Genomic DNA, 26,610 nt, shown 5'->3' on the forward strand with positions numbered 1-26,610 from the left:
GTGATTCCTCTATAGAGACCTACTGGGTGGTGATAATATGGTGGTGATTCCCCTATAGAGACCTACTGGGTGGTGATAATATGGTGGTGATTCCCCTATAGAGTCCTACTGGGTGGTGATAATATGGTGGTGATTCCCCTATAGAGACCTACTGGGTGGTGATAATATGGTGGTGATTCCTCTATAGAGTCCTACTGGGTGGTGATAATATGGTGGTGATTCCCCTATAGAGACCTACTGGGTGGTGATAATATGGTGGTGATTCCCCTATAGAGTCCTACTGGGTGGTGATAATATGGTGGTGATTCCCCTATAGAGTCCTACTGGGTGGTGATAATATGGTGGTGATTCCTCTATAGAGTCCTACTGGGTGGTGATAATATGGTGGTGATTCCTCTATAGAGTCCTACTGGGTGGTGATAATATGGTGGTGATTCCTCTATAGAGTCCTACTGGGTGGTGATAATATGGTGGTGATTCCTCTATAGAGTCCTACTGGGTGGTGATAATATGGTGGTGATTCCCCTATAGAGTCCTACTGGGTGGTGATAATATGGTGGTGATTCCCCTATAGAGTCCTACTGGGTGGTGATAATATGGTGGTGATTCCCCTATAGAGTCCTACTGGGTGGTGATAATATGGTGGTGATTCCCCTATAGAGTCCTACTGGGTGGTGATAATATGGTGGTGATTCCCCTATAGAGTCCTACTGGGTGATAATATGGTGGTGATTCCCCTATAGAGTCCTACTGGGTGGTGATAATATGGTGGTGATTCCCCTATAGAGACCTACTGGGTGGTGATAATATGGTGGTGATTCCCCTATAGAGTCCTACTGGGTGGTGATAATATGGTGGTGATTCCCCTATAGAGTCCTACTGGGTGGTGATAATATGGTGGTGATTCCTCTATAGAGTCCTACTGGGTGGTGATAATATGGTGGTGATTCCCCTATAGAGTCCTACTGGGTGGTGATAATATGGTGGTGATTCCCCTATAGAGTCCTACTGGGTGATAATATGGTGGTGATTCCCCTATAGAGTCCTACTGGGTGATAATATGGTGGTGATTCCCCTATAGAGTCCTACTGGGTGGTGATAATATGGTGGTGATTCCCCTATAGAGTCCTACTGGGTGATAATATGGTGGTGATTCCCCTATAGAGTCCTACTGGGTGGTGATAATATGGTGGTGATTCCTCTATAGAGTCCTACTGGGTGGTGATAATATGGTGGTGATTCCCCTATAGAGTCCTACTGGGTGATAATATGGTGGTGATTCCCCTATAGAGTCCTACTGGGTGGTGATAATATGGTGGTGATTCCCCTATAGAGTCCTACTGGGTGGTGATAATATGGTGGTGATTCCTCTATAGAGTCCTACTGGGTGGTGATAATATGGTGGTGATTCCTCTATAGAGTCCTACTGGGTGGTGATAATATGGTGGTGATTCCCCTATAGAGACCTACTGGGTGGTGATAATATGGTGGTGATTCCCCTATAGAGTCCTACTGGGTGGTGATAATATGGTGGTGATTCCTCTATAGAGTCCTACTGGGTGGTGATAATATGGTGGTGATTCCCCTATAGAGTCCTACTGGGTGGTGATAATATGGTGGTGATTCCCCTATAGAGACCTACTGGGTGGTGATAATATGGTGGTGATTCCTCTATAGAGTCCTACTGGGTGGTGATAATATGGTGGTGATTCCCCTATAGAGTCCTACTGGGTGGTGATAATATGGTGGTGATTCCCCTATAGAGTCCTACTGGGTGGTGATAATATGGTGGTGATTCCCCTATAGAGACCTACTGGGTGGTGATAATATGGTGGTGATTCCCCTATAGAGTCCTACTGGGTGGTGATAATATGGTGGTGATTCCTCTATAGAGTCCTACTGGGTGGTGATAATATGGTGGTGATTCCCCTATAGAGTCCTACTGGGTGGTGATAATATGGTGGTGATTCCCCTATAGAGTCCTACTGGGTGATAATATGGTGGTGATTCCCCTATAGAGTCCTACTGGGTGATAATATGGTGGTGATTCCCCTATAGAGACCTACTGGGTGATAATATGGTGGTGATTCCCCTATAGAGTCCTACTGGGTGGTGATAATATGGTGGTGATTCCCCTATAGAGTCCTACTGGGTGGTGATAATATGGTGGTGATTCCCCTATAGAGTCCTACTGGGTGATAATATGGTGGTGATTCCCCTATAGAGTCCTACTGGGTGGTGATAATATGGTGGTGATTCCCCTATAGAGACCTACTGGGTGGTGATAATATGGTGGTGATTCCCCTATAGAGTCCTACTGGGTGGTGATAATATGGTGGTGATTCCCCTATAGAGTCCTACTGGGTGGTGATAATATGGTGGTGATTCCTCTATAGAGACCTACTGGGTGGTGATAATATGGTGGTGATTCCCCTATAGAGTCCTACTGGGTGATAATATGGTGGTGATTCCCCTATAGAGTCCTACTGGGTGGTGATAATATGGTGGTGATTCCCCTATAGAGTCCTACTGGGTGATAATATGGTGGTGATTCCTCTATAGAGTCCTACTGGGTGGTGATAATATGGTGGTGATTCCCCTATAGAGTCCTACTGGGTGGTGATAATATGGTGGTGATTCCCCTATAGAGTCCTACTGGGTGGTGATAATATGGTGGTGATTCCTCTATAGAGACCTACTGGGTGGTGATAATATGGTGGTGATTCCCCTATAGAGTCCTACTGGGTGGTGATAATATGGTGGTGATTCCTCTATAGAGTCCTACTGGGTGGTGATAATATGGTGGTGATTCCCCTATAGAGTCCTACTGGGTGGTGATAATATGGTGGTGATTCCCCTATAGAGTCCTACTGGGTGGTGATAATATGGTGGTGATTCCTCTATAGAGTCCTACTGGGTGATAATATGGTGGTGATTCCTCTATAGAGTCCTACTGGGTGGTGATAATATGGTGGTGATTCCCCTATAGAGACCTACTGGGTGATAATATGGTGGTGATTCCCCTATAGAGACCTACTGGGTGATAATATGGTGGTGATTCCCCTATAGAGACCTACTGGGTGGTGATACTATGGTGGTGATTCCCCTATAGAGTCCTACTGGGTGATAATATGGTGGTGATTCCCCTATAGAGTCCTACTGGGTGGTGATAATATGGTGGTGATTCCCCTATAGAGTCCTACTGGGTGATAATATGGTGGTGATTCCTCTATAGAGTCCTACTGGGTGGTGATAATATGGTGGTGATTCCTCTATAGAGTCCTACTGGGTGGTGATAATATGGTGGTGATTCCTCTATAGAGACCTACTGGGTGATAATATGGTGGTGATTCCCCTATAGAGTCCTACTGGGTGGTGATAATATGGTGGTGATTCCTCTATAGAGACCTACTGGGTGATAATATGGTGGTGCTTCCCCTATAGAGTCCTACTGGGTGGTGATAATATGGTGGTGATTCCCCTATAGAGACCTACTGGGTGGTGATAATATGGTGGTGATTCCCCTATAGAGTCCTACTGGGTGGTGATAATATGGTGGTGATTCCCCTATAGAGTCCTACTGGGTGATAATATGGTGGTGATTCCTCTATAGAGTCCTACTGGGTGATAATATGGTGGTGATCCCCCTATAGAGACCTACTGGGTGGTGATAATATGGTGGTGATTCCCCTATAGAGTCCTACTGGGTGGTGATAATATGGTGGTGATTCCCTTATAGAGTCCTACTGGGTGGTGATAATATGGTGGTGATTCCCCTATAGAGACCTACTGGGTGGTGATAATATGGTGGTGATTCCCCTATAGAGACCTACTGGGTGGTGATAATATGGTGGTGATTCCCCTATAGAGTCCTACTGGGTGGTGATAATATGGTGGTGATTCCCCTATAGAGTCCTACTGGGTGGTGATAATATGGTGGTGATTCCTCTATAGAGTCCTACTGGGTGGTGATAATATGGTGGTGATTCCCCTATAGAGTCCTACTGGGTGGTGATAATATGGTGGTGATTCCTCTATAGAGTCCTACTGGGTGGTGATAATATGGTGGTGATTCCTCTATAGAGTCCTACTGGGTGGTGATAATATGGTGGTGATTCCTCTATAGAGTCCTACTGGGTGGTGATAATATGGTGGTGATTCCTCTATAGAGTCCTACTGGGTGGTGATAATATGGTGGTGATTCCCCTATAGAGTCCTACTGGGTGGTGATAATATGGTGGTGATTCCCCTATAGAGTCCTACTGGGTGGTGATAATATGGTGGTGATTCCCCTATAGAGACCTACTGGGTGGTGATAATATGGTGGTGATTCCTCTATAGAGTCCTACTGGGTGGTGATAATATGGTGGTGATTCCCCTATAGAGTCCTACTGGGTGATAATATGGTGGTGATTCCCCTATAGAGTCCTACTGGGTGGTGATAATATGGTGGTGATTCCTCTATAGAGTCCTACTGGGTGATAATATGGTGGTGATTCCCCTATAGAGTCCTACTGGGTGGTGATAATATGGTGGTGATTCCCCTATAGAGTCCTACTGGGTGATAATATGGTGGTGATTCCCCTATAGAGTCCTACTGGGTGGTGATAATATGGTGGTGATTCCCCTATAGAGTCCTACTGGGTGGTGATAATATGGTGGTGATTCCCCTATAGAGTCCTACTGGGTGATAATATGGTGGTGATTCCCCTATAGAGTCCTACTGGGTGATAATATGGTGGTGATTCCCCTATAGCAGGGGTCAGCAACCTTTACTATCAAAAGAGCCACTTTTCCCCCGTCCCACAAAATAAAATGCTCAGGGAGCCGCACAACCTAGTTACCCTTAAAATGAAGAGTGTATAACATTTTATATATCCCCAAGCATACCCCACATTTAGCATAAAACGCCTGACAATTGCATACCCAAAGTAATTTGCGATTTATTATACTTTATACTTATAGCACACAGTTTGTTGCATTAATGGGATTATAAAGCAACAAAAAGAAAAATTTTGACTTTTTAATTGCTGTTTTTACCTGTTATAACAAAGGAAAACCTCAAACTCTTATGAAGAGGAGAAAAAAGACTGGCTGTGTAGACCTATTTTTTAATAAAACACAGAAGAGGAGACAAAACACTGGTGTCTGTAGACCGACTTTGAAATAAAACCCTGAACTATTCAGGTATATTTGAGTCCTCCCTTATTTGTGGAACATTTATAAAATAGAAAGTAGTCCACTTTGAAAAAAGAATACCATGTGTAGACCTACTTTGAAATAAAACACAGAAAAGGATAAAAAACACAGACATCTGTAGACCTACTTTGAAATAAAACCCTGAACTATGCAGCTCTATTAGAGTCCTTCCCTTATTTGTGGAAAATCTATCAAATAAAAAGTTAATTTTTCATTGTTCGCAAATTTCGCACCACATATCAGGCATACAGGTAAGCCTTTTGTTGACTAAATATCTTAGTTGATGAAATATTTTTTCATTTCAGTGTCACAGTATGACATTGATATCCAAAATAAGAAAGAAAAAAAAAAAAAAAAAAAAAATGGGCCTGGGAGCCGCAGCTGATTGGCTAAAGAGCCGCATGCGGCCTCGAGGCCGCAGGTTGCCGACCCCTGCCCTATAGAGTACTACTAGAGTGGGGGGGTTCGAGCTGGAGCATATGTGTGTAGGGTTTTAGAAAATAGGTATTAGGGGTATGTCATATATAAGCATTTGTACAATTGTTAATTTCGCTGGATATACACTGTATACGGTAAAATATTATTATAGACTTTTTTTTTTGTCTTGTTTCTGTACTTGCATGTAATTTTAACCACCTTGACTGTTAGTTTCATTATGCATTATGTGTTGAGTACTGACTTTTAATAATTTCTGTTTTGCAATAATAAAAAAAAAAAAAAAAAAAAAAGTACTACTAGAGTACTACTGGGTGAGGTATCTGTTGAAGTGCCACGAAGTGACCCTTTTTGTATTTTGACATCCTGTTCTCTCTCTCTGACTTGTGTCCCTTGTAGTTGTATGATGTAATATGTTAAAGGGGAACTATCTTATAAATGGTCTTTTTGAGTGTTTAGCATTGTTTCCTAGCTATGTGAACTTATATTAATATGATCCATGTCTCTAATTCTCATATTGGCGCATTCTTCCAATTCTCCTCTCACAATATTCACCCTCACTGAACTGAGTCATCTGAAAATGTTAGGGATGCACCGAATGGGAAATTCTTGGCCGAAACCGATACCGAAAATAGGAAACAGTTGGCCGAAAACCGAAAGCCGAAAGGCCGAAAATGATTCATAGAATAGAATTTTTTTTACCAATGTTGTTCAGCTACCTGATTATGGAAAAATATATGATTATGGCTAAACTTAACTTAAATAATAAATAATCACTATTATGGGTCTTTTTGTATCACAAACAGTACTGTATTTGCAAATCTGGTATGTCATAAATGTATAGATGTAGCAGTACTGTCTATCTGTATGTCGTGTATGTCATATATGTCCTGATGAATTGAAAATGGGGGACCCTGATGTAAACAAGACGAAAGTCTTTCTCTGGTCTGCATCCCCTTAACAATTGTGTGTATTGAGCTGTACTGTATTGTACCCATTCTGCAATCTGTTAATAAAGTTTTCAATCAATCAATCAATCAGAGAGAGAGAGAGGAGAGAGAGAAAGAGAGAAAGAGAGAAAGAGAAAGAGAGAGAGAGAGAGAGAGAGAGAGAGAGAGAGAGAGAGAGAGAGAGAGAGAGAGGCGGACATCTGTGCACACTGAGCACACCTTTCTAGTCCCCAGATGACTTTGGCACAGTAGACAGCGTCAATGTGAGAGAAACAATCCCTCCCCCTCTCGCTCTGAATAATATGCATATTAGATCACTCAGTGATATATATAGTAAATAAGGATAAAGTATGTTAAAGACGCATTTATTGGACTCGTTGCGCGCGGATTTACATACTGTAGAAACAGCGCGACTCCCGAGGAGATGCATTGCTCCCGAGTCCCAAGAGGAGTATCACGCAGGACTGAAGAGCTCACAGCGCGCATGTAATGAATCCGCGTTTTGATGACATCATCACAACAACACGCGTTAGGTTGCTTCTGTTTCGGTGATATATTTTCGGTGAAAAAACTCTTTCGGCCAAAAGCCGAAAGGCCATTTTTGGCCGAAAACTTTCGGTGGCCGAATTTTCGGTGCATCCCTAGAAAATGTGATGATTTGTGATGTCAGAGAGACACCGCTGCATGATAATGTGGCTGTGTAGCATCAGGTACATGATGAGCTGCACACAGTGGTTGGAGCCCAGGCTCAAAACGGCTCGAGATCTTGAGGTAGAAAAATGCTGTTTTTGAGGACTTGATTAGAAATACAAAACAATGAATAAAAAAAAAATATATATATTACAGAGGTGTTCCATAGACTCACAGGAATTGTGTAAAAGTGCCCAAATAGTGAAAGAAATAGTAAAATAGTTCCCCTTTAAGCATTATAAAGGATTAAATATAAGTATGTATTATAAGCTTGATAACAGGACAAGTAGGCCTCTGATATGACGGATGTCTTTTTGTATTCTTATATAACCTGTATAACTATATACACTATAACTATACTACAGAATGAAAAAAAAAAAAAAAATAATAATTAAGGGTGCTTCCCTCCACGACCTTGAAGGCCTGCGAGAAGGGAATGTGCACGGTTAATCCTTTGCAGTCCTGAGGCAGAGGGAGAACCTCTGTATGATGTTTTACACATGTATGTGTATGGTATATGTCTGTATTGTACATGTATATATATATATCTGTATATATCTGTATATAGGCGTACAGGCTATTCCAATTGAAAGCCGGGACCCGTGCAGAGGCAGATGGAATTCTAGGGGCTTTCCACAGCCATAAGAAATCTATTACTTTCTCAAGTTACAGTAACGGCTGGAAAAGGGAGGAGTGGTCATTTTTATGTGTTATGTGTTGATTGGCTGGTAGAATGACATCACTATGACATCACTGTATTTAGACCAATAGTAAGAGGTCTTGATATGATACAGAACCTGTATATAAGTGACTGCTCCAGTCTCGTCAAGTCAGATTGAGTTTTTATAGAGCCAGGCAATGTCGAGCGGTGTATGGGGCATAGCCTGGCAATTTTTTAGTAAACCTCCCTAGGAAGAATACTCTAGATTTTGAAGAGCTATGCTAAGCTCTTAGCTAAATATTTTAAATGATAGCGACAAAGAGAGTTTTTGCTATGCTATGAGAGATGTTTTGTTTTATACTTATTTTTACTGGATTGGAAATGTTCAAGACAGAATCTTTGTAACTTACTTTTTCTAATTAAAACAACTTTGTTGAAATACTTATTGAATTCGTGGACTGCTTTCTATCACAATGTGCCACGACGCTGGCCTCGCCCTGCTCTCATCTGAGGTAACTCGGTATAGCTATATTCTGGAAGCCATGCAGATTGAATCAATTGCTGGTTACTGCTTTTAGCTAAAGTTATATAAAGGATATAATATATATATATATATGGCACTGTTTGTTGTTTGCGGGAGCCGGTATCTCTGTGTTCGACGGGCTCCATTGGATTTGTGGGAAACTGAGAGTCTAGCCACTGCAGGGCATGACGATCGGGCCACGGATTGATGTACCTGTCGAACTGAGAAGAGGTTATGGGGCTTGCAAATGATTATTAGTGTTACTGCGCAAGTATTACACTATTAGCAGTAGTAATACTTATTAAAAGAGTAGTAATATCATCAGGCTTACAAATGATTAGCATTACAGGCCTTTGCTAAAAAATTATGATAGTGGTGGTGATGGTGATAATATAATTACTATTATTATAGACAAAAAAGTTCTCCCAGACATACATTCGGTTTATTACAAACAAAGAAGAGGTTAACAACTCTTCTATGTTTATATTTCATATCAACTGGATATAACTAACTAGTGACTATGAAGTAAGCGTGATTAGGAATAGTAATTGACCCGAGAACTTAGCGAGTTTAGCACCTCGCTGGGGGATATCGGGCTGCCACAGGGTTATATCTTGAGTAAGTGATTTGAGATAGATAGAGACAACCCGTAGGCATTCAACAGTATCACACATTCTCACTGAAGGGTCTTTGTCAAATGTTACATCTGCAAATTACATGGGCCGTGCCGAAAGATTTCAAAATAAACTAGTATAGTTCTTAGTCTCAAAGGGTTCCACACATTGCATGCACAATCATTATCCCTTCCCACCTTCTTCCTCTGAAGAGTCATTGCCATTACGCTCGCCAGCCTCCTCTTCCTTGCCATCGGAATCTACTTGATTTCCTCTCTCCTTCTGCGACGAAGCGGACATCTTGTCCTTGGTGTTTTTCCCGCCTCTTTTCGCTCGACTCCTGGCAGGTTTCCTTACTTTACGCTTTAGGTTCTCGTCGCCGTCATCGGAGTCATCGGAGTCGCCGTCTTTACCGTCAGAGCCGTCTTTAACGTCGTCAGAGTCTTCTTTCGGAAGGGTTTTGGTTTGCTTCCATTTCCTGGACCGGGCAGTTTCCTCTTCTGTGCCGTCTCCACTGTCCTTAGCCTCTTCCTCACTGTCCTTAGCCTCTTCCTCACTGTCCTTAGCCTCTTCCTCACTGTCCTTAGCCTCTTCCTCACTAACCTTAGCCTCTTCCTCACTAACCATAGCCTCTTCCTCACTAACCATAGCCTCTTCCTCACTGTCCTTAGCCTCTTCCTCACTGTCCTTAGCCTCTTCCTCACTGTCCTTAGCCTCTTCATCACTGTCCTTAGCCTCTTCCTCACTGTCCTTAGCCTCTTCCTCACTAACCTTAGCCTCTTCCTCACTGTCCTTAGCCTCTTCCTCACTGTCCTTAGCCTCTTCCTCACTGTCCTTAGCCTCTTCCTCACTGTCCTTAGCCTGTTTCTTACTAACCTTAACCTCTTTCTTACTAACCTTAACCTCTTTCTTACTAACCTTAACCTCTTTCTTACTAACCTTAACCTCTTTCTTACTAACCTTAGCCTGTTTCTTACTAACCTTAACCTCTTTCTTACTAACCTTAACCTCTTTCTTACTAACCTTAACCTCTTTCTTACTAACCTTAACCTCTTTCTTAGTAACCATAACCTCTTCCTCACTAACCATAGCCTCTTCCACTATAACCATAGCCCCTTCCTCACTATCATTAGCCTCTTCCTCACTATCATTAGCCTCTTCCTCGCTGTCCTTAGCCTCTTCCTCACTAACCATAGCCTCTTCCACTATAACCATAGCCCCTTCCTCACTGTCATTAGCCTCTTCCTCACTAACCTTAACCTCTTCCACTCTTCTCGTCTCACGGTTCCTCTTCTTCAGTTTGTCCTCTTCACGTCCAACACTTTTGTTTACAGAATCAATGTTTTCTAAATAGTCAGAGTAAAAAAAAATAAAGAGGCAGTTAATTTTCATTTATTTTGCCAGAAGCAGTTCATAAAGATGCAATTAATTTTTTAGACCTAAACCTAAGTGAACACAATCACAGAAGCTTAGACCCACCAGACTATAAAGGGTACAAGAAGCAAGAGAAGCTAGGATGAGAGTAGACCTACTGAAGAGACAAGAGAAGCTAGGATGAGAGTAGACTTACTGAAGAGACAAGAAGAGAAGCTAGGATGAGAGTAGACTTACTGAAGAGACGAGAAGCTAGGATGAGAGTAGACTTACTGAAGAGACAAGAGAAGCTAGGATGAGAGTAGACTTACTGAAGAGACAAGAAGAGAAGCTAGGATGAGAGTAGAGTTACTGAAGAGAGAAGAGAAGCTAGGATGAGAGTAGACTTACTGAAGAGACAAGAAGAGAAGCTAGGATGAGAGTAGACTTACTGAAGAGACAATAAGAGAAGCTAGGATGAGAGTAGACTTACTGAAGAGACAAGAAGAGAAGCTAGGATGAGAGTAGACTTACTGAAGAGACAAGAGAAGCTAGGATGAGAGTAGACTTACTGAAGAGACAAGAGGAGAAGCTAGGATGAGAGTAGACTTACTGAAGAGACAACAAGAGAAGCTAGGATGAGAGTAGACCTACTGAAGAGACAAGAAGAGAAGCTAGGATGAGAGTAGACTTACTGAAGAGACAAGAGAAGCTAGGATGAGAGTAGACTTACTGAAGGGACAAGAAGAGAAGCTAGGATGAGAGTAGACTTACTGAAGGGACAAGAAGAGAAGCTAGGATGAGAGTAGACTTACTGAAGAGACAAGAGAAGCTAGGATGAGAGTAGACTTACTGAAGAGACAAGAAGAGAAGCTAGGATGAGAGTAGACTTACTGAAGAGACAAGAGAAGCTAGGATGAGAGTAGACTTACTGAAGAGACAAGAGGAGAAGCTAGGATGAGTAGACTTACTGAAGAGAATAGAAGAGAAGCTAGGATGAGAGTAGACTTACTGAAGAGACAAGAGAAGCTAGGATGAGAGTAGACTTACTGAAGAGACAAGAAGAGAAGCTAGGATGAGAGTAGACTTACTGAAGAGACAAGAAGAGAAGCTAGGATGAGAGTAGACTTACTGAAGAGACAAGAAGAGAAGCTAGGATGAGAGTAGACTTACTGAAGAGACAAGAGAAGCTAGGATGAGAGTAGACTTACTGAAGAGACAATAAGAGAAGCTAGGATGAGAGTAGACTTACTGAAGAGACAAGAAGAGAAGCTAGGATGAGAGTAGACTTACTGAAGAGACAAGAGAAGCTAGGATGAGAGTAGACTTACTGAAGAGACAAGAGAAGCTAGGATGAGAGTAGACTTACTGAAGAGACAAGAAGAGAAGCTAGGATGAGAGTAGACTTACTGAAGAGACAAGAGAAGCTAGGATGAGAGTAGACTTACTGAAGAGACAAGAAGAGAAGCTAGGATGAGAGTAGACTTACTAAAGAGACAAGAAGAGAAGCTAGGATGAGAGTAGACTTACTGAAGAGACAAGAGAAGCTAGGATGAGAGTAGACTTACTGAAGAGACAAGAAGAGAAGCTAGGATGAGAGTAGACTTACTGAAGAGACAAGACGAGAAGCTAGGATGAGAGTAGAGTTACTGAAGAGAGAAGAGAAGCTAGGATGAGTAGACTTACTGAAGAGACAAGAAGAGAAGCTAGGATGAGAGTAGACTTACTGAAGAAACAAGAGAAGCTAGGATGAGAGTAGACTTACTGAAGAGACAAGAGAAGCTAGGATGAGAGTAGACTTACTGAAGAGACAAGAGAAGCTAGGATGAGAGTAGACTTACTGAAGAGACAAGAGAAGCTAGGATGAGAGTAGACTTACTGAAGAGACAAGAGAAGCTAGGATGAGAGTAGACTTACTGAAGAGACAAGAGAAGCTAGGATGAGAGTAGACTTACTGAAGAGACAAGAGAAGCTAGGATGAGAGTAGACTTACTGAAGAGACAAGAAGAGAAGCTAGGATGAGAGTAGACTTACTGAAGAGACAAGAAGAGAAGCTAGGATGAGAGTAGACTTACTGAAGAGACAAGAGAAGCTAGGATGAGAGTAGACTTACTGAAGAGACAAGAGAAGCTAGGATGAGAGTAGACTTACTGAAGAGACAAGAAGAGAAGCTAGGATGAGAGTAGACTTACTGAAGAGACAAAAGAAGCTAGGATGAGAGTAGACTTACTGAAGAGACAAGAAGAGAAGCTAGGATGAGAGTAGACTTACTGAAGAGACAAGAGAAGCTAGGATGAGAGTAGACTTACTGAAGAGACAAGAGGGGAAGCTAGGATGAGAGTAGACTTACTGAAGAGACAAGAGAAGCTAGGATGAGAGTAGACTTACTGAAGAGACAAGAAGAGAAGCTAGGATGAGAGTAGACTTACTGAAGAGACAAGAGGAGAAGCTAGGATGAGAGTAGACTTACTGAAGAGACAAGAAGAGAAGCTAGGATGAGAGTAGACTTACTGAAGAGACAAGAAGAGAAGCTAGGATGAGAGTAGACTTACTGAAGAGACAAGAAGAGAAGCTAGGATGAGAGTAGACTTACTGAAGAGACAAGAAGAGAAGCTAGGATGAGAGTAGACTTACTGAAGAGACAAGAGGAGAAGCTAGGATGAGAGTAGACTTACTGAAGAGACAAGAAGAGAAGCTAGGATGAGAGTAGACTTACTGAAGAGACAAGAGAAGAGAAGCTAGGATGAGAGTAGACTTACTGAAGAGACAAGAGAAGAGAAGCTAGGATGAGAGTAGACTTACTGAAGAGACAAGAGAAGAGAAGCTAGGATGAGAGTAGACTTACTGAAGAGACAAGAGAAGAGAAGCTAGGATGAGAGTAGACTTACTGAAGAGACAAGAGAAGCTAGGATGAGAGTAGACTTACTGAAGAGACAAGAAGAGAAGCTAGGATGAGAGTAGACTTACTGAAGAGACAAGAGAAGCTAGGATGAGAGTAGACTTACTGAAGAGACAAGAGAAGCTAGGATGAGAGTAGACTTACTGAAGAGACAAGAAGAGAAGCTAGGATGAGAGTAGACTTACTGAAGAGACAAGAAGAGAAGCTAGGATGAGAGTAGAGTTACTGAAGAGACAAGAAGAGAAGCTAGGATGAGTAGACTTACTGAAGAGACAAGAAGAGAAGCTAGGATGAGAGTAGACTTACTGAAGAAACAAGAGAAGCTAGGATGAGAGTAGACTTACTGAAGAGACAAGAGAAGCTAGGATGAGAGTAGACTTACTGAAGAGACAAGAGAAGCTAGGATGAGAGTAGACTTACTGAAGAGACAAGAGAAGCTAGGATGAGAGTAGACTTACTGAAGAGACAAGAGAAGCTAGGATGAGAGTAGACTTACTGAAGAGACAAGAGAAGCTAGGATGAGAGTAGACTTACTGAAGAGACAAGAGAAGCTAGGATGAGAGTAGACTTACTGAAGAGACAAGAGAAGCTAGGATGAGAGTAGACTTACTGAAGAGACAAGAAGAGAAGCTAGGATGAGAGTAGACTTACTGAAGAGACAAGAAGAGAAGCTAGGATGAGAGTAGACTTACTGAAGAGACAAGAAGAGAAGCTAGGATGAGAGTAGACTTACTGAAGAGACAAGAGAAGCTAGGATGAGAGTAGACTTACTGAAGAGACAAGAAGAGAAGCTAGGATGAGAGTAGACTTACTGAAGAGACAAGAAGAGAAGCTAGGATGAGAGTAGACTTACTGAAGAGACAAAAGAAGCTAGGATGAGAGTAGACTTACTGAAGAGACAAGAAGAGAAGCTAGGATGAGAGTAGACTTACTGAAGAGACAAGAGGGGAAGCTAGGATGAGAGTAGACTTACTGAAGAGACAAGAGAAGCTAGGATGAGAGTAGACTTACTGAAGAGACAAGAGAAGCTAGGATGAGAGTAGACTTACTGAAGAGACAAGAAGAGAAGCTAGGATGAGAGTAGACTTACTGAAGAGACAAGAAGAGAAGCTAGGATGAGAGTAGACTTACTGAAGAGACAAGAGAAGCTAGGATGAGAGTAGACTTACTGAAGAGACAAGAAGAGAAGCTAGGATGAGAGTAGACTTACTAAAGAGACAAGAAGAGAAGCTAGGATGAGAGTAGACTTACTGAAGAGACAAGAGAAGCTAGGATGAGAGTAGACTTACTGAAGAGACAAGAAGAGAAGCTAGGATGAGAGTAGACTTACTGAAGAGACAAGAAGAGAAGCTAGGATGAGAGTAGAGTTACTGAAGAGAGAAGAGAAGCTAGGATGAGTAGACTTACTGAAGAGACAAGAAGAGAAGCTAGGATGAGAGTAGACTTACTGAAGAAACAAGAGAAGCTAGGATGAGAGTAGACTTACTGAAGAGACAAGAGAAGCTAGGATGAGAGTAGACTTACTGAAGAGACAAGAGAAGCTAGGATGAGAGTAGACTTACTGAAGAGACAAGAGAAGCTAGGATGAGAGTAGACTTACTGAAGAGACAAGAGAAGCTAGGATGAGAGTAGACTTACTGAAGAGACAAGAGAAGCTAGGATGAGAGTAGACTTACTGAAGAGACAAGAGAAGCTAGGATGAGAGTAGACTTACTGAAGAGACAAGAAGAGAAGCTAGGATGAGAGTAGACTTACTGAAGAGACAAGAAGAGAAGCTAGGATGAGAGTAGACTTACTGAAGAGACAAGAGAAGCTAGGATGAGAGTAGACTTACTGAAGAGACAAGAGAAGCTAGGATGAGAGTAGACTTACTGAAGAGACAAGAAGAGAAGCTAGGATGAGAGTAGACTTACTGAAGAGACAAAAGAAGCTAGGATGAGAGTAGACTTACTGAAGAGACAAGAAGAGAAGCTAGGATGAGAGTAGACTTACTGAAGAGACAAGAGAAGCTAGGATGAGAGTAGACTTACTGAAGAGACAAGAGGGGAAGCTAGGATGAGAGTAGACTTACTGAAGAGACAAGAGAAGCTAGGATGAGAGTAGACTTACTGAAGAGACAAGAAGAGAAGCTAGGATGAGAGTAGACTTACTGAAGAGACAAGAGGAGAAGCTAGGATGAGAGTAGACTTACTGAAGAGACAAGAAGAGAAGCTAGGATGAGAGTAGACTTACTGAAGAGACAAGAAGAGAAGCTAGGATGAGAGTAGACTTACTGAAGAGACAAGAAGAGAAGCTAGGATGAGAGTAGACTTACTGAAGAGACAAGAAGAGAAGCTAGGATGAGAGTAGACTTACTGAAGAGACAAGAGGAGAAGCTAGGATGAGAGTAGACTTACTGAAGAGACAAGAGAAGCTAGGATGAGAGTAGACTTACTGAAGAGACAAGAGAAGCTAGGATGAGAGTAGACTTACTGAAGAGACAAGAAGAGAAGCTAGGATGAGAGTAGACTTACTGAAGAGACAAGAAGAGAAGCTAGGATGAGAGTAGACTTACTGAAGAGACAAGAAGAGAAGCTAGGATGAGAGTAGACTTACTGAAGAGACAAGAGAAGCTAGGATGAGAGTAGAGTTACTGAAGAGAGAAGAGAAGCTAGGATGAGTAGACTTACTGAAGAGACAAGAAGAGAAGCTAGGATGAGAGTAGACTTACTGAAGAGACAAGAGAAGCTAGGATGAGAGTAGACTTACTGAAGAGACAAGAAGAGAAGCTAGGATGAGAGTAGACTTACTGAAGAGACAAGAGAAGCTAGGATGAGAGTAGACTTACTGAAGAGACAAGAAGAGAAGCTAGGATGAGAGTAGACTTACTAAAGAGACAAGAAGAGAAGCTAGGATGAGAGTAGACTTACTGAAGAGACAAGAGAAGCTAGGATGAGAGTAGACTTACTGAAGAGACAAGAAGAGAAGCTAGGATGAGAGTAGACTTACTGAAGAGACAAGAAGAGAAGCTAGGATGAGAGTAGAGTTACTGAAGAGAGAAGAGAAGCTAGGATGAGTAGACTTACTGAAGAGACAAGAAGAGAAGCTAGGATGAGAGTAGACTTACTGAAGAAACAAGAGAAGCTAGGATGAGAGTAGACTTACTGAAGAGACAAGAGAAGCTAGGATGAGAGTAGACTTACTGAAGAGACAAGAGAAGCTAGGATGAGAGTAGACTTACTGAAGAGACAAGAGAAGCTAGGATGAGAGTAGACTTACTGAAGAGACAAGAGAAGCTAGGATGAGAGTAGACTTACTGAAGAGACAAGAGAAGCTAGGATGAGAGTAGACTTACTGAAGAGACAAGAGAAGCTAGGATGAGAGTAGACTTACTGAAGAGACAAGAAGAGAAGCTAGGATGAGAGTAGACTTACTGAAGAGACAAGAAGAGAAGCTAGGATGAGAGTAGACTTACTGAAGAGACAAGAGAAGCTAGGATGAGAGTAGACTTACTGAAGAGACAAGAGAAGCTAGGATGAGAGTAGACTTACTGAAGAGACAAGAAGAGAAGCTAGGATGAGAGTAGACTTACTGAAGAGACAAAAGAAGCTAGGATGAGAGTAGACTTACTGAAGAGACAAGAAGAGAAGCTAGGATGAGAGTAGACTTACTGAAGAGACAAGAGAAGCTAGGATGAGAGTAGACTTACTGAAGAGACAAGAGGGGAAGCTAGGATGAGAGTAGACTTACTGAAGAGACAAGAGAAGCTAGGATGAGAGTAGACTTACTGAAGAGACAAGAAGAGAAGCTAGGATGAGAGTAGACTTACTGAAGAGACAAGAGGAGAAGCTAGGATGAGAGTAGACTTACTGAAGAGACAAGAAGAGAAGCTAGGATGAGAGTAGACTTACTGAAGAGACAAGAAGAGAAGCTAGGATGAGAGTAGACTTACTGAAGAGACAAGAAGAGAAGCTAGGATGAGAGTAGACTTACTGAAGAGACAAGAAGAGAAGCTAGGATGAGAGTAGACTTACTGAAGAGACAAGAGGAGAAGCTAGGATGAGAGTAGACTTACTGAAGAGACAAGAGAAGCTAGGATGAGAGTAGACTTACTGAAGAGACAAGAGAAGAGAAGCTAGGATGAGAGTAGACTTACTGAAGAGACAAGAGAAGAGAAGCTAGGATGAGAGTAGACTTACTGAAGAGACAAGAGAAGAGAAGCTAGGATGAGAGTAGACTTACTGAAGAGACAAGAGAAGAGAAGCTAGGATGAGAGTAGACTTACTGAAGAGACAAGAGAAGCTAGGATGAGAGTAGACTTACTGAAGAGACAAGAAGAGAAGCTAGGATGAGAGTAGACTTACTGAAGAGACAAGAGAAGCTAGGATGAGAGTAGACTTACTGAAGAGACAAGAGAAGCTAGGATGAGAGTAGACTTACTGAAGAGACAAGAAGAGAAGCTAGGATGAGAGTAGACTTACTGAAGAGACAAGAAGAGAAGCTAGGATGAGAGTAGAGTTACTGAAGAGACAAGAAGAGAAGCTAGGATGAGTAGACTTACTGAAGAGACAAGAAGAGAAGCTAGGATGAGAGTAGACTTACTGAAGAAACAAGAGAAGCTAGGATGAGAGTAGACTTACTGAAGAGACAAGAGAAGCTAGGATGAGAGTAGACTTACTGAAGAGACAAGAGAAGCTAGGATGAGAGTAGACTTACTGAAGAGACAAGAGAAGCTAGGATGAGAGTAGACTTACTGAAGAGACAAGAGAAGCTAGGATGAGAGTAGACTTACTGAAGAGACAAGAGAAGCTAGGATGAGAGTAGACTTACTGAAGAGACAAGAGAAGCTAGGATGAGAGTAGACTTACTGAAGAGACAAGAGAAGCTAGGATGAGAGTAGACTTACTGAAGAGACAAGAAGAGAAGCTAGGATGAGAGTAGACTTACTGAAGAGACAAGAAGAGAAGCTAGGATGAGAGTAGACTTACTGAAGAGACAAGAAGAGAAGCTAGGATGAGAGTAGACTTACTGAAGAGACAAGAGAAGCTAGGATGAGAGTAGACTTACTGAAGAGACAAGAAGAGAAGCTAGGATGAGAGTAGACTTACTGAAGAGACAAAAGAAGCTAGGATGAGAGTAGACTTACTGAAGAGACAAGAAGAGAAGCTAGGATGAGAGTAGACTTACTGAAGAGACAAGAGAAGCTAGGATGAGAGTAGACTTACTGAAGAGACAAGAGGGGAAGCTAGGATGAGAGTAGACTTACTGAAGAGACAAGAGAAGCTAGGATGAGAGTAGACTTACTGAAGAGACAAGAAGAGAAGCTAGGATGAGAGTAGACTTACTGAAGAGACAAGAGGAGAAGCTAGGATGAGAGTAGACTTACTGAAGAGACAAGAAGAGAAGCTAGGATGAGAGTAGACTTACTGAAGAGACAAGAAGAGAAGCTAGGATGAGAGTAGACTTACTGAAGAGACAAGAAGAGAAGCTAGGATGAGAGTAGACTTACTGAAGAGACAAGAGGAGAAGCTAGGATGAGAGTAGACTTACTGAAGAGACAAGAAGAGAAGCTAGGATGAGAGTAGACTTACTGAAGAGACAAGAAGAGAAGCTAGGATGAGAGTAGACTTACTGAAGAGACAAGAAGAGAAGCTAGGATGAGAGTAGACTTACTGAAGAGACAAGAAGAGAAGCTAGGATGAGAGTAGACTTACTGAAGAGACAAGAAGAGAAGCTAGGATGAGAGTAGACTTACTGAAGAGACAAGAGAAGCTAGGATGAGAGTAGACTTACTGAAGAGACAAGAGAAGCTAGGATGAGAGTAGACTTACTGAAGAGACAAGAAGAGAAGCTAGGATGAGAGTAGACTTACTGAAGAGAAAAGAAGAGAAGCTAGGATGAGAGTAGACTTACTGAAGAGACAAGAAGAGAAGCTAGGATGAGAGTAGACTTACTGAAGAGACAAGAAGAGAAGCTAGGATGAGAGTAGACTTACTGAAGAGACAAGAAGAGAAGCTAGGATGAGAGTAGACTTACTGAAGAGACAAGAGAAGCTAGGATGAGAGTAGACTTACTGAAGAGACAAGAAGAGAAGCTAGGATGAGAGTAGACTTACTGAAGAGACAAGAAGAGAAGCTAGGATGAGAGTAGACTTACTGAAGAGACAAGAAGAGAAGCTAGGATGAGAGTAGACTTACTGAAGAGACAAGAGAAGCTAGGATGAGAGTAGACTTACTGAAGAGACAAGAGAAGCTAGGATGAGAGTAGACTTACTGAAGAGACAAGAAGAGAAGCTAGGATGAGAGTAGACTTACTGAAGAGACAAGAAGAGAAGCTAGGATGAGAGTAGACTTACTGAATAGACAAGAGAAGCTAGGATGAGAGTAGACTTACTGAAGAGACAAGAAGAGAAGCTAGGATGAGAGTAGAGTTACTGAAGAGAGAAGAGAAGCTAGGATGAGAGTAGACTTACTGAAGAGACAAGAGAAGCTAGGATGAGAGTAGACTTACTGAAGAGACAAGAGAAGCTAGGATGAGAGTAGACCTACTGAGACAAGAGAAGCTAGGATGAGCGTAGACTTACTGAAGAGACAAGAAGAGAAGCTAGGATGAGAGTAGACTTACTGAAGAGACAAGAAGAGAAGCTAGGATGAGAGTAGACTTACTGAAGAGACAAGAGGAGAAGCTAGGATGAGAGTAGACTTACTGAAGAGACAAGAAGAGAAGCTAGGATGAGAGTAGACTTACTGAAGAGACAAGAGGAGAAGCTAGGATGAGAGTAGACTTACTGAAGAGACAAGAAGAGAAGCTAGGATGAGAGTAGACTTACTGAAGAGACAAGAGAAGCTAGGATGAGTAGACTTACTGAAGAGACAAGAGGAGAAGCTAGGATGAGAGTAGACTTACTGAAGAGACAAGAAGAGAAGCTAGGATGAGAGTAGACTTACTGAAGAGACAAGAAGAGAAGCTAGGATGAGAGTAGACTTACTGAAGAGACAAGAAGAGAAGCTAGGATGAGAGTAGACTTACTGAAGAGACAAGAAGAGAAGCTAGGATGAGAGTAGACTTACTGAAGAGACAAGAAGAGAAGCTAGGATGAGAGTAGACTTACTGAAGAGACAAGAGAAGCTAGGATGAGAGTAGACTTACTGAAGCGACAAGAGGAGAAGCTAGGATGAGAGTAGACACTCAATGTACAGGAAACAAGAGCTACATAGTACAGTAGGTCTGAAGTAGTGATGACCTACCTGATGAGCTTGATCTATGTCGGCTTTTCTTTGCCCTGGATCCATCTGCTTCAGCTCCTCCGCAAATAACCACCACCTCGTCCTCCTCGTCCTCCTCGTCCCTCTTGCGTTTCTTCCGGTGGGACCTGGCTGTGTCTTTCTTCTTAGGAGGTTCACTTTCCTCCTTGTCGCTGTCCTATAAGCAAAGGTTAAGATTTGTCAAAAGTACTAAAAGGATGAAGCAGCTTGCTAAGGACATGAGGGGTGCATGGATAGCATCCTGCTCACCATCGATAATGATGCAGGGACTTGGAGGTTAAGTATCGGATCGGATTATTTAATTACACCGAATAGTAGACATTAAAGGCGCTCGTAAACATTATGGGAAATGCTCTCAGCGTCTTCTCCAGAGTCAGACGATAGAAACCAATCTCTGTACATTCAGTAGAAAGCTATCCGGCTGAACTAAGCCTAGCTTATCACAAATTAATGGAAGTGGATAAGAACCACTAGCTTAAATCTCAGTGAGGTGTTTTTTTGCCTATGAATGTAACACAGTACTAGAGCCATATGAAATCCACGTTCACGGAATCGCGGACGGAATCGCGGAATTGACCAATAAAAATGGAATCAACTGTAAAACGTGGAATATTGCAGAATTTGTGCTAATCTGGACTGAAATTCCATGTTCGGGAGAAAATGGAGCGTTTGGTGCAACGCAAACATGACCGGGGACGCGTTACACACAACACGCAGCCATGTCCAAGCGTCTAGCTGCTTGCTTCGGTGTCGTCGTTAACGCTAACGTCGGAAGAAATTCCGCACTAAGCCCTAAACTCATAGCAGAGCCTCAGGCGACAAGGTGTTTTGCAAATTCTGTCAACATACCGTGGACTGGACCCGCAAAAACACGTGCGAAGATCACTTTTAGTCTCCAAAAGCCATGTCAGGAACACGGGAAAACACTGTGCTTCCCAAAACACACCAGCTCTCTAACGATGATCTCTGGTGATCACAATAGATACAGCTAGAGGGCGAGGCTAATCACTGACACTATTGTGATTAAATAGCTATGTAACGTTACAGTACATAGGACTATAGATGGAAATGATAGCTTCTTGCTAAATCTGGTGCATCCATCTATTTGTTTAATGCAAATTGTCAGTACACACTGTCCTTTATAAACGAAATAAACTAAAGGTGCATAAATTATGCATTACTATATTTCATCACAATAGAATAGATATAGCTAGGCTACTGACATTGTGATAATGTGAGTTGCAGCACTTAAAAAGATTAAATGGACTGTTATATCTTATTAAATTGTGGACATTTATTAATTCCCACTTAATAAATAAATTGTTTGGTTCCTGTTGGTTGTCAGTTAAGGCCATGGGTAGTAGTAGTAGTAGTTTATTATTTTCAGTTATCAAAAAAAAGTACAATATACATAATAATTTATCAATATTTGATTATTTACAGTGACTGAAAAAGGTACAGACTGAAGCATAGTGCTTATATGTGCCTGTCCTATATTCTTACCTGCATTATTATAAGGATGATGGATCTCTGCTGTGATTGGTCGATAGTAAAGATTGTGACGATCTTGACCTGCCCACCTGATATTTAACCTGAGCACACACAGCGTGAGCTCAGTGCGTCTTCGGATTTTGTGAATACAGTTATCATTGATAGATAGAGAGATAGAGAGAGATTAGCGTTTTGATTTGATTTTGAGCATTTAGCATTGATAGTAGTAGTGATAGTATTTCTTTCTAGTAGTAGTAGTGATTGATAATATATTTTCTTCATTTTGTAATACTTATTTTCTTTTGTAGTACCAGGTAATATTAGTTGCAGTACTGTAGCAAGTACAGCACTTTTAGATAAGTGCTTAGTCCGTGTTTTAGTAACACTAGTTAGTAGATTTTCATAGCCGTTTTTATAGTAATAGTTGAGCGTAGGTATTCACAATGCGGAGAACGAGGAAGTCGGTTAGGAGAGGCAAACTCCCGGACCGATACGTCCAGACTACACTGCCGTTCACCCAGGCCCCGGTTCCACCAGCTGCCGCTGGGACGAGCCGTGCACCTCCGCCTCAGGTGAGGCCGGCACCGATCAGTTCTCCGGTCGTGGCCGCTGCCACCGGCTCTCCGGTAACGATCGCGCCGCTCCCGGTCAGAGCCACAAAGAAGCGGGTTGGGGCCCCGGTTGCACCAGCTACAGCGGGTACAAGCCGTGCACCTCCGCCTCAGGTGAGGCCGGCACCGATCAGTTCTCCGGTCGTGGCCGCTGCCACCGGCTCTCCGGTAACGATCGCGCCACTCCCGGTCAGAGCAACAAGGAAGCGGGTTGCGAAGACCCGGCATGTGTCGCCGCCGTCCTCCCACACCTCGGATGAGTCTGAGATCGACATCGCTGATGATATTGACAAGTGGACACCAGGTTATTTCAATTCAATAAATGGTCAATTCAAGACATGTGTAACTCGAATATATATATTTATTACATGGCGTTTTCACATTCGCCGAAATGCTTGCTTGTGATTGGTCAATAGCCCCCCGACTGCGGTCATTAATGACCGCAGATTTTTCAATAATGACCGCAGAGCGCAGCTGTTCGCAATCAAGCCCACTGACACACTGTTTCAGTGCAATTAGACACTGCCGTGCCGGCGATGACAGGGGGCGGAGCGACGAGCGGAGCCAGAACACAGAGGCTGCCCGCGATAATAATAATCACTTTATTTGGGCTGACAGAGCCACAGAACAACTGCGATTTGTCAAATGAATTAGGTATATTGTTAGTAAGTTAGCCATGTAATAAGCGGGATAATGTATAGCGCTGCACTGACAGCGGAGCCAGAGGCTGCCCGCGATAATAATAATCACTTTATTTGGGCTGACAGAGCCACAGAACAACTGCGATTTGTCAAATGAATTAGGTATATTGTTAGTAAGTTAGCCATGTAATAAGCGGGATAATGTCTACGTTTAAAACACCTCGGCACGGCGCCTCTGTATTTTAAACTCTGTGTCGGTCAATTATTTTGCGACAATGACCTCGTAGCCATACATTATCCCTTACATATATATGCATGTGTTTATTGAATCCATGTGCGTGAATGTATCTCGTATGATCGAATGTTTGTAGATACATTGCAAGCTAATATATGCATGTGCAGCGTATGTATATGATCAGAGAATGTGGGTCTTTGAAAAGTGCTATAAAAATCAATGAATTATTATTATTGTGTCGCTATATTGAGTCTGTAACGCGGGGTATATACACAGTAACGCGAATATATGCATGTGTTTAGTCAATGTCATGAAAAGCAAAGTGCACGGCCTAGATATGGCCTGGTTTATGATTGAATGTTTGACCATTGATGCTAACTGTGATTTATTATATATATCTTTATAGGTCCAGGCAGAATGGACATGGAAGACGACATGGATGATGATGAACCCATGCACGAACGTGAAGGCGTTTGGCCGTACAACAGGAGACTGGGTATGCATAATAGTACATATAAAATTACAATTTGATTAGAATGTTTTGTGACTGCATGCATGATATCGCCACGTGGTCTTTGATGTGGCATGCTCAATGCAGCATGGTAAATGGCCTTGATTGATGTAGCACTAGCCAGTAGCCACGTTGTGTCTTTTGATGTGCTTTGATGTGGCATGGCTCAATGCACATTTTGTTAGACATGACACTGTGTGACCTGTTAGGCATATGTTCAGGTGTTAGTAGGGATGGGTATCGTTAGGATTTTATCGATACGACTACTCTTATCGATACTGCTTAACGGTTCGGTACTTTATCGATACTCTTATCGGTTCTTTTTGGTTATTTTTTTGCAAGAAAAAAAGACAATTAATTAAGAACAGAATCAACATTGCTTTATTATTTATAAATACAACTTTATAAATAAGTATTATAAATAAATATAATTTCTTCAGCAACAGCAGCAGCAATGTTCTTTTATATAACTTTATAAATAAATATAATAAATTAATATAATTTCTTCAGCAACAGCAGCAACAATGTTTTAAATGTGTCTGACTCTGAATTATAGACTTTTTATAATAAACAACAAATGCAAAAGGCTAACAGAACTGTGACACTCGTTCACCCTATCCTCTGTCATCCTTCCTCTAGCTGCTAGGGAGAAAGGACTTTGGGTGGTGGAGGGAGGTAGAGGGAGGATGTGTGGTGGCCCTGGGCTCACTGGGCTGGGACATAGTGGCTGACGCCTCAGCTTGACGATCTATACAAAGTTTAGATTGTAGTATTTGTAGCTAAACAATTGTTTTGTTTATTAGCCTATTTGTAATAATTCGTTATTAGCCTAGGCAACTCCGTATCTTGGGTTACGGCTGCAGTATGCAGATGGAACACTGCGCGCAAGGCAGTCGAATACGCGCATTTCTGCACACTAATATCATGTTTTGCCAACAGATGTTTTGATAAATTGATTTGCTCGTATTGCCACCCTTACTGGCAAATGTTTTGTTGCACTTGTGGCAACGTGCATTGTCGGCATTGACCCTTGTAAAGTATATCCATACTTTAGAACGCTTCGCTCTATCCGCCATGATCACGACTCAGTGCATGCAGAGCTGCTGTCTGTGTGCAGCGCGCTATAGCACGGGGCGTCGGGGAGCACTTTCATTAAGGAGTACCCATATGTAGTACCCGTATGTCTATGTGTAGCACTAGCGAGCGACTCGCGAGGAGTGTGTGTAATAATTGACTCGCTGGCTGCGGCTCGCTTCTCGTGCAGAGACAGAGAGAGGATCGTTCGCAACTTTTAAATAATAATAATAATAATAATAATAATAATAATTTCTCTAGAGTATCGATAGCAGTACCGAGGACGTCAGAGCTTATAAATACTCCGGTATTTTCTAATATAGTACCGGTTCCCGTTTAAAACCGGGGTCCGGGGGGCATCCCTAGGTGTTAGTAACCCCCCCCCCCCATCCCATCCCCACCCCCCACCCCAGCAATGCTTTGATGTGGGTATTGTGTTGTGAGTATATGACCCCACCAGATAATTTGTTGATGTGTCTCTCTCTCTCTCTCTCTCTCTGTGTAGTTCTCTCTCTCTCTGTGTAGTAGTCTCTCTCTCTCTCTGCCCCCCCCCCCTCTCTCTCTCTCTCTCTCTCCCCGCCCCCCCCCATCCCACCCCACCCCCCCCCCCCACCCCAGCAATGCTTGATGTGGGCCTTGTGTAGACAGTGATTATCCAATACAGTATGCTTGTTGATGTCTCTCTCTCTCTCTCTCTTGTGTCTTTTGATGTGCTTTTATGTGGCATGGCTCAATGCACATTTTGTTAGACATGACACTGTGTGATCTGTTAGGCATACATCCAGGTGCCTATCTCTCTATCTCTCTCTCTCTCTCTATCTTCCCCTCTCCCTGGCATAAGGCACAACATGTACAGTGCATTGTTTTGACCTGGACATATCTATACAGTAGCAAAAACAACATACAATGTGTATATATTCAAGTCCATTCATTTTCGACCTGGCAAAATGGCCGCTGCACATGTGCATGTAAAATATGTTTAGTGTTGACCTGACAAAATGGCAGATAACCATTATGTGTGTGCATCAGCACACATGTACATTTATAAAGGTCTTGTGTTCAACTCGGCACACTATAAACACTTGGTGTAAAAAATGTATTCACTTCAGATAAAAGCACCATTTTGGTACACCATGTAAAGTGCATTCACATTCATGCTATAAAAAAGCATAATGAACTATCTATAACACTTGAAGTGGACAATATGTGTTCACTTCAGGTAAGGCACAACATGTACAGTGCATTGTTTTGACCTGGACATATCTATACAGTAGCAAAAACAACATACAACATTGTGTAACTCTCTCTCTCTCTCTCTCTCTCCTCTCTCTCTATCTATATCTCTCTAAACGGTGTGTCCTCTCCTCTCTCTCTCTCAAAAATCTGACTTTACTGTTTTTTATTGCAGATTCTGACACAGACTCTGTGGAGGAGATTGCAGAAGGCGCAATAGATGACATGGAGTCCGTTGACTCCGAT

General features: G+C 42.2%; 1 protein-coding gene across 2 annotated transcripts in view; it reads right to left on the minus strand.

The window, feature by feature from the left end:
• Positions 1-26,610, minus strand: part of LOC311238460 (uncharacterized protein) — a 157,415-nt gene that overhangs the window by 80,117 nt on the left and 50,688 nt on the right. For both annotated transcript variants that reach the window (XM_084326533.1, XM_084326532.1), the window contains exons 3-4: positions 20,551-20,725; positions 9,270-10,418 (exon numbers count right to left, since the gene is read on the minus strand). In XM_084326533.1, the coding sequence (XP_084182659.1) occupies positions 9,270-10,418; positions 20,551-20,725 (1,324 nt within the window). The remainder of the gene's footprint in view (positions 1-9,269; positions 10,419-20,550; positions 20,726-26,610) is intronic.

Source organism: Notolepis coatsorum (assembly GCF_963971535.1).
Source record: "Notolepis coatsorum genome assembly, chromosome: 12".
Lineage (NCBI taxonomy): Eukaryota > Metazoa > Chordata > Actinopteri > Aulopiformes > Paralepididae > Notolepis > Notolepis coatsorum.